Source organism: Puccinia triticina, chromosome 2A (assembly GCF_026914185.1).
Source record: "Puccinia triticina chromosome 2A, complete sequence".
Classification (NCBI taxonomy): Eukaryota; Fungi; Basidiomycota; class Pucciniomycetes; order Pucciniales; family Pucciniaceae; genus Puccinia; species Puccinia triticina.
The window spans coordinates 3,621,759-3,630,060 of record NC_070559.1 but is presented as its reverse complement, the minus strand read 5'-3'; the positions used below and the strand labels follow the sequence as shown (position 1 = coordinate 3,630,060).

The 8,302-nt window shown below is 46.8% G+C and overlaps 1 protein-coding gene across 1 annotated transcript; it reads left to right on the top strand.

Annotated features, from left to right (window-relative positions):
• Positions 1-202: 202 nt before the first annotated feature.
• Positions 203-2,480, top strand: PtA15_2A368 (uncharacterized protein; the record flags this gene model as incomplete). The annotated part of the gene is made up of 13 exons (XM_053166382.1): positions 203-588; positions 671-704; positions 786-829; positions 906-935; positions 1,066-1,102; positions 1,185-1,217; positions 1,319-1,360; positions 1,427-1,572; positions 1,651-1,710; positions 1,809-1,880; positions 1,963-1,989; positions 2,063-2,309; positions 2,391-2,480. The coding sequence occupies 13 exons, from the start codon at positions 203-205 to the stop codon at positions 2,478-2,480; spliced, it is 1,248 nt and encodes a 415-aa protein (XP_053017610.1).
• Between the last annotated feature and the right edge of the window lie 5,822 nt (positions 2,481-8,302).

The following is an 8,302-nucleotide window of genomic DNA, read 5'->3' as shown; positions in this document are numbered from 1 at the left end:
TCCGTGTACATATAGTTCTTTTCGATCCTCATTCCAAGTTCTGTTTTCATTCTTCCGGGCCTAATCGATCGATCCCTCAAGGTCTCTATTCCACACCCGGCATCAAGAATTCGGTCAAACTTCTTTTCTTTCAATCCTACTGTGCCAATTCACGTGGACAGCCGCGAATAGGCAACTCTTACAACTAGCATCTAATTAATTGATGGCTGGTTCATTATCTTTCATTTTTCTCTGCCTGCCGGTACTGTCCATAATACTCTTGGCGAATGCAGATCCTAGTGTTCATATCCATCGCCGCTCCCCAGAAAAACCTTCCAAGCCATCTGGCATTCGCGGACAAAAATCGGGTATATTGAAGCCTAGTTCCATCGAGGACGCGTCCGGAAATCTCCCCGACCCGAAAGGCGCAGCGAAAGCTACTCCATTTGGCTTCGGATCCAAAGTAACTGGTGGCGGCAAAGCCAAACCTCAAACACCAAGGAGTCCCGCCGAACTGGAAGCCTGGCTGACTGACAAAGTCCCAAGAGTTATTAGGATCGACAAAACTTACGACTTTACTTCTCCCACTAACACAACCACCACAGGATGGTAAACATGTTTCAAAGTGATCTGAAGAGCAATTTGGTTTTGCCTCAGCTAACATAGCATTTTATTTTCTTAATTGTTTTAGCAAACCTTGGAAGTCTTGTCCAAACGGAATGGAGGTACAGTTAGCAATGAATTATGGTCAGTCTTTCAGCTATGGCTGATTTGTAACAGGGCTAACCAAATTCTTGCGGTTTTAGACAACTGGTGTAGCAAAGAGAAAAAGCTTCCGGGAAACGTTCCCGTATGCACCGCTTCTCTAATCTTGCACTGTAGTCTAGTCATTCATGAAAACTTACTTCCCTAGGTCCCAATTGAAGTCTCTCCGTTGAATCCGATAAAGATTCAAGGTCAGAAGACTCTAGTAGGTGTCGGCAAATCAGCAATGATCAAAGGGAAAGGGTAACTTATGCAGCCTCACGCCTACCTTCCTTGCTAAATTCACAGTCAATCTGATTGATTTTTAATATTTTCCATCAGTTTTCTTATATATCGCGTCCAAAACATCATCATTCAGGTCTGTTTCCCTCGTTTTCATTGACCAAATTTTCATAAGCCTCTCAAACTCATCCCACTTATTCATCAACTATCCTCACTAGAATGTTCACATTACCTGGCTCAATCCATCCATTGTCAGTGATTTGATTGCTTCTCCTTTTTCTCGCCCTATCTCTCCGGCATACACAAATTTCAAACCTCTCATTCAATTGAAATTTCTGGAAGCAATCAACAGGTCTGGGGAGGTGATGCAATTATGATGGACGGCGCGAAAGATGTAATTAGACTTTTCTCCTGAGAGCACCATTAGCGAGGTTTTGACTCCCGAGCTTCTTGTTTTCAGATATGGATCGATCACTGCACTTTCAGCCACATAGGTCGTCAAATGATCGCCAGCGGCGGTATGCAACAGGTTGAAGCCAACACGGGTATCACAATATCCAACAACCTTTTTTCGGGAAAAACTAAATGGTCACAAAGGTGTAGCAAGTGAGTGCATTCAATTTGGCCCATCATGAATAATTAAATTTTTAAATCTTTCAAACTGATAGATTGATGAACTATTAGCCGTCATTACTGGACAGTACTACTCTCCGGCGCCGATGACCAAATAACTATGGCTCGCAAGTTGAGTTCTTCCTCTCGTGCCTATACACTCGAACCAAATAATCCAAGAAGAAAACATGAACCGGGGCAAAAATACTCATGCTTTAAGCTTTTACCAGCTGTATTGATTCAACCTCAGGCAGAACTCCAAAAACAGGGGGTTCTGGGAATCCCAAGGTACTACTACACTAGTATGTCAATATTTCCGACGCTTTCTGCCCCAGATGGTTGTCTTGATAGCTATGTTGACACCACAACGTTTTGTATTTCCAGCTACAACAATGTGCACACGAATATTTTGTGAGAGATTTCGTTCTTGCTACCGGGATCACTCGCAGTACCTCCTTACTAACATCGGGTACTTTGTGAGCAGAGGTGAGACGTTTGAGATAGGAAGTGGAAGCAAAGTCTTAGCGGAAGGAAACCTTTTTGAAAACGTCAAAATCCAAAACCCTTCCGATATCGAAACACAAGACGCTGGGCACTCTTATGTGCCTATGAAACCTGAAGAAGCCGCTCGATGCACGTCAATTCTGGGAAGACCTTGTGTCACTAACCTATTGAGAAAGTCCTCGCCATACAAGTTTGCTCTCGATAGCCAAATTTTGGATAATTTTAAAGTAAGTGATATTTTCATATGAGCCCCTGTAAGCTTTGTGTCCAAAAGGCTAAATAATCACCATACATGTTTGAAAAAATAGACGTTTCCAGCGGTGGCACGAGCCAATGTCTCGCCCGCCTCCAGCATCCAGCGTGAAGTTGCAGGCCAATGTGGTGCTGGTCATATCTAAACCCTCTTTCCTTTCAAGCTCAACTGTATGTCTCCAAACTTGAAGTATCATGTACCATCTAAGAATCAGAAGAAGAAAAAATGTATTGGAAAAAAACACGTTGTGACATCATCATCTGCAATTTACATTTGTGACTGAGTTAAATAGTGTCAGCTAGCTCCCTAGTCAGATCTAACTGTCAGAATAAATCGAATAAGCAGCGCGCTTATACACACTCCACTCTATTAGAAAAAGATTTAATTTGCGCACGGAGGGAAACTCTTTGCGCACGTGAATTACCGTGGACTCAACCTCACTAGACCTTGGAGCCCCCTCCGTGCGCGCCACCAGCTCCCCCCAAAAAACTATCCGCACATGGAAGTTTCCTGTGGTGACAGGTGGCCGGTTTAAGACACTCTGGCTGTCAGACACTGAGACACTAAGTCCATGTGTCTACAATGCAGAGTACATGTCTTATAGCCTACACCACCCGCAAATGGGTGTGGTTTCCTCCGCAGCCACACCCAGTGGTTTTCGCGCGGAACTCGCGCGGCCCCCCGAAAACTCGTGCGGCCCCCGGACCCCCTAGCTGCATATCATTCGGGGTGCTTGTGGGGCCGACCGGTCATCAAGGCATACCCTCGATGACCGTCTCAATCGAACGGTCATCAAGGTGTATGCTTTGATGACCGGTCGGCTCTTGATGACCGGAGCCGGCCGGTCATCAAGGCATACACCTCGATGACCGTCTCAATTGAACGGTCATCGAGGTGTATGCCTTGATGACCGGTCGGCTCCGGTCATCAAGGACCTCGATGACCGGAGCCGGCCGGTCATCTGAATACCACACCTCAATGACCGTCTCAATTGAACGGTCATCGAGGTGTATGCCTTGATGACCGGTCGGCTCCGGTTATCAAGGACCTCAATGACCTCAATGACCGGAGCCGGTCGGTCATCTGGATACCACACCTCGATGACCGTTCTCGATGACCGTCTCAATTGAACGGTCATCGAGGTGTATGCGTTGAAGACCGGTCGGCTCCAGTCATCAAGGTACCTAAATATGTACCTCAAGGGCCAGCCAGCTGGCCGGTCATCGCGGTGTATCGATGACCGGAGCTGACAGTTCATCAACGCATACACCTCGATGACCGGAGCTGACCGGTCATTGAGGTGTGGTATCCAGATGTCCAGCTGGCTCCGGTCATTGAGGTCCTTGATGACCGGTCGGCTCCGGTCATCAAGGACCTCGATGACCGGAGCCGGCCGGTCATCTGAATACCACACCTCGATGACCGTTCAATTGAGATGGTCATTGAAGTATACAGATGACCGGCCGGCTCCGGTCATCGAGGTTTACGCCTTGATGATCGGTCGGCTCCGGTCATCAAGGTACTATGTACCTCAATGACCAGCCAGCTGGCCGGTCATCAAGGTTTATGTATACCTCGATGACCGTTCAGATGGTCATTGAGGTACATTTATACAACCTCAATGACCAGCCAGCTCGCCGGTCATCGAGATTTATGCTGATGACCGGTCGGCCCCATAAGGACCCCAAATGATATGCAGCTAGGGGGTCCGGGGGCCGCACGAGTTTTTGGGGGGCCGCGCGAGTTCCGCAGGAAAACCACTGGGTGTGGCTGCGGAGAAAACCACACCCGTTTGCGGGTGGTGCTAATGGTTAAAGACTTCTTTAATGATTGACTCATGTACATAAAGTCAAGAGTTCAATTCCCTGTCATTACATGAAGTATGTACCTTTTATTTTAATGTACTATTATTATGTATTTAGTACCTATTTCACACTCTTTTGAGTATGTAATTAATCTTATTTCACATTGATTACATATCTGTTTATACTGAGAGAGATAATCTTATCTCTCTGTGTATTTATCCTGATTAAGCTTAATATATTTACAAATAGGGTGATTACATACATATTTATGTAAATCCCCTTCTGAATTCCGTGTTCACTCCTCCTTGGAGTTAAGGATCCCTCAGGACCTTGACTCGAAGGAGGGAGCTGATCCTGTAATATAAAAGGGGGGATCTTTCCCCTGGAGAGATTTCCCCCCAAGATTATCACACATAAAAAACCCGCCAACCTTACTACAATCAATAGTGAGTGGGGTTTATAATAATCAAACTAACCTTGTTTCTCTCTACAGTCTTCTTTACCTTCAACTCGTGTATTTTCTAGTTACAGGTGATTGTTATCACACCTGTAACTTAGAAAATAATCCTTCTTTGTTCTAAAGCTACGGCGCCGGCTCGAGTCATCGCCGCGTCCCCTTACTTTTGTAAGGGAGCTAGCCCCTCCGCTACCTAGCGTCGAGGTGTGGTTTATTCCCACTGGCTCTTTGAGCTATAGTGCGGCCCCATCTCCGCTGGCCGCTACCCAAGCTGCTACAGCGTGAACTTAAAATCCATCAGAGCCACGTCACATAAGAGACGAGCCCTGACACTGGCAATCCAGAGGAATTGATCCTCTTGATGAGCGGAATAGACCGGTCATCAAGAGGCCACATACATCTCAACGACTGGTCTGTACCGGTTGTCAAGACGCCACATCCCTCTGGATGACTGGTCTGTACCTGTCATCAAGAGGATACACAGTAAATACCGGTCATCAAGAGGATATATCTGTCTTGATGACTGGTACAGGCTGGTCATCAAGAGTATACATCTCTCTTGATGACCGGTACAGACCGGTCATTGAGAGTCCACATCCCTCTCAATAACCAGAATAGACAGGTCATTGAGAGGCCGCATCCCTCTCAATGACCGGAATAGACTGGTCATCAAGAGGATTGATTACTCCGGATAGCCAGTGTAATACTCAAAAGTGGTAATCAAACCATTTTGCTGAATGGTGAAGGGGATGAGGGAGGTGCAAACTCTGCCCTTCTGGCTATCAGCTGACAAGACCCACCAAGCTAGGCTTGGCAAGTTTTTTATTCAAGTGATAGGAGTGGTTGGATCAAGATGAGTTTGTTTGATTGACACAGTATAACAGTTTGATTTCCAATATAAGGTTTTTTAAGGTATGTGAGAAATGAGAGTGATTTCAGTGGTTATTTGCAAATATAAGGGCTGTATGGTGGTAAGGGTAAGTGTGAGGGTGGTATGTAAATAACTGGTGGGTACTGAGCTGAGGAGAAGAGAACTGGGTGGAGGAGGAGCTCCTTTTATAGACAAATGTGAGATATTTCAGCCCCCCCTCTGGGGGGGGGGATCCTGGGTTAGGGTTTTAGCTAGGGTATGAGGCATTTTAGCTGGTGGCAGTAGGTGCAAATGATGTCATAATATGTACAAATGATGTCATGACATGTCAGGGATACATAAATGATGTCATTAGGCTGCAGTGGTGCCGCATGAAAGTGACAGTAGTGACGGTAGGCTGCATGAAGTGTCATACAGATGCAGTGAGTGCTTAAATGAAGGCTGAGGCTGCAGATGCAGTGTAAGATGATATCATACTATGGAAATAGAATAGGGATGGCACTTTGTACCCGGGACCCAATGCGGGTGCGGGTACTACCCTAAATTCAGCTCAAATCAGACACCCGCCAAAGCGGGTACCCGGGTGCAAGGTGGTAGGTACCCGGGTGCAAGGTGGCAGGTACCCGGGTGCAAGGTGGTAGGTACCCGGGTGCAGGTTGCGGGTACCCACCATTGTTTTTTTTTTCTTATAGAAAACTTATTCAAAATAATAATTACTTGCTATCTACCTCATAAATATCCTGTTTATTCTTTCCAGATTTCTCCTTGCCCTTCTTTTTTCCTTCAGCCGTCTGTTTCACCTTCCATGCACGCAACACCCCACTCGGAATCTTGCCGTTTTTGGAGCAGAAAGCAACCACCATTCCTCGCGTGAGAGACGAATTGCTGAGAAGGTGCCTCCTGACTGAAACATAGTCCCTACCAAAGTTGAATGATTGCTCAACCTCAACTGTTGTTGCTGTTGCAGACAAAACTTGGTCAGATTTGTTAAAAAAAAAACAGAAGGAATATCCCTACTGGGACAGCTGAGGACGTCCAATGCCATCTGGAGCAGACCTCCATGAGTATTTCCTGCACGCCCTTGGGTAATCCACCATTATAGAGGGTTCACCAGCTGCCCTTCATCATTCAAAACTAACCCTCCAGCAAGCCACAAATTGAGTGGATCGGTTGACACATTCCCTGTGCGTGCTTCAGAGGCCCCACTCAGCCTGGCAAGAAAACCAGTGTGAGGCTGGCAAGCAGAGAATTGAAAGTTAGTTTGCTTAGATAATAACCAAAAATTTACAGAGAGAAAAAGAGCCATTCACTCACCTTTGCGCGGGGATTGTTTTTAACTGTTTGCTGAACTTGAGGTTTGTATTGATTTTCCCACACTTCTCTTGCAAGTCTGACAGCTTCCGAGATCCACTCAGGTTTCCACTTGGCTAGTTTAAAATATTCATCCTTAAAAGAAGGATGAAGAACTTGCAAATAACAAACTTGTAAATGAGACATTCTATGGTAATTCACCAGGAAAAGAAAATAGTCACTTGATGGCAAGTGACATGATGCAGCTTTGGTTTCTGCTCCAGAGCTACTCCAGCACTGCTCCAAGTCTGCTCCACCATAGAGATCGCCAGTGGGTACCCGTTTGGCGGTACCCGCACCCGTGGGCGGGTACCCGCCACTGCCCTTTGAGTACCCGTCCGCGGGTGCCGTGTACGGGTCCGGGTATGCAATTTGGGCTAGAAAATCACCGGGTACCCGGGTACCAAACAGGTACCCGCCATTGTCAGCCTGAGTCGTGCAGGTCTTGGGACTGCGCCGGGGCAAAGCGCACCTCAGGGCTTGGTTCAAGCACTGAGAGCCTGAGACATCTCACCACCAACCCCCCGGCCCGGTCCAGGTAACCTGACTCCCAGCCCTCCCAGCCTGAGCCCACCACCACTGCTATCCGCCCGACCACTACAATGAAACAAACCAGGAAGCGACCACGCCAACGTTCACCTTCAAAGTCACCTTCTCCGCAGGTGTCATCAAATTCTAGGAATAAATCAACCACAGAATCTCAAGAAAACACCGAAGAAATCAGAGTTATTGACTCAGAAAATGACTCTATCAACCCCACCGCGGTCAAGTCACAAGCCACTCCAAACAGCAACCCTAATTCCAGTGGCCATCGGGAGCTCACCGACGAGGAGGTGCTTTGTAAGATTGTTTCTGATCCGTTCCGTCCGCTCACTATTCCAAACTGAAATCCTCCCTCATAGTTCGAGCGCAGAAAACGGCCTCAAATGGCATCAGCGCAGCTTATTCCAGCTATCACCCACCAGAACTCTCACATCAACTCGACAAAAAAGGACGGCGCATGATTGCATATCCATGCAAGATGTGAGACTGCCTAATACCCAGCCACCCAAACATTTTTGCTGACCAATATTCCTGAACTTGAATCAGGTGCAGCACAAAAATCCACCGGCCGATGGGTGATTCGTCTTGCAGCAATTTATTGAAACACGTGGCAGGATGTATCAACAAGCAGCATGAGACCAATAGCAACCGAAAGCTGGCCAGTCTTGGTGTAAACGGAACGGGTGATATAGACCCAAAAGAGGTGAAATGCACCCTTGATCCCTTCGATTATTTTTGATCATCATTCTAATTTACTTTGGATTGTCCAGGTAAACCAACTCTGCGCGATTTGGTGTGCTGAGTCAGCACGGCCCTTTTCCGCTTTTTGTGACGAATCCCACAAGCGCATCCTTCATCCAATCATTGTTAAACACTTGCCTTTGGCAAAGGTAGTTTCCCGATCGATTCACATGCTCTATACTGCTATTCAAGACAACTAC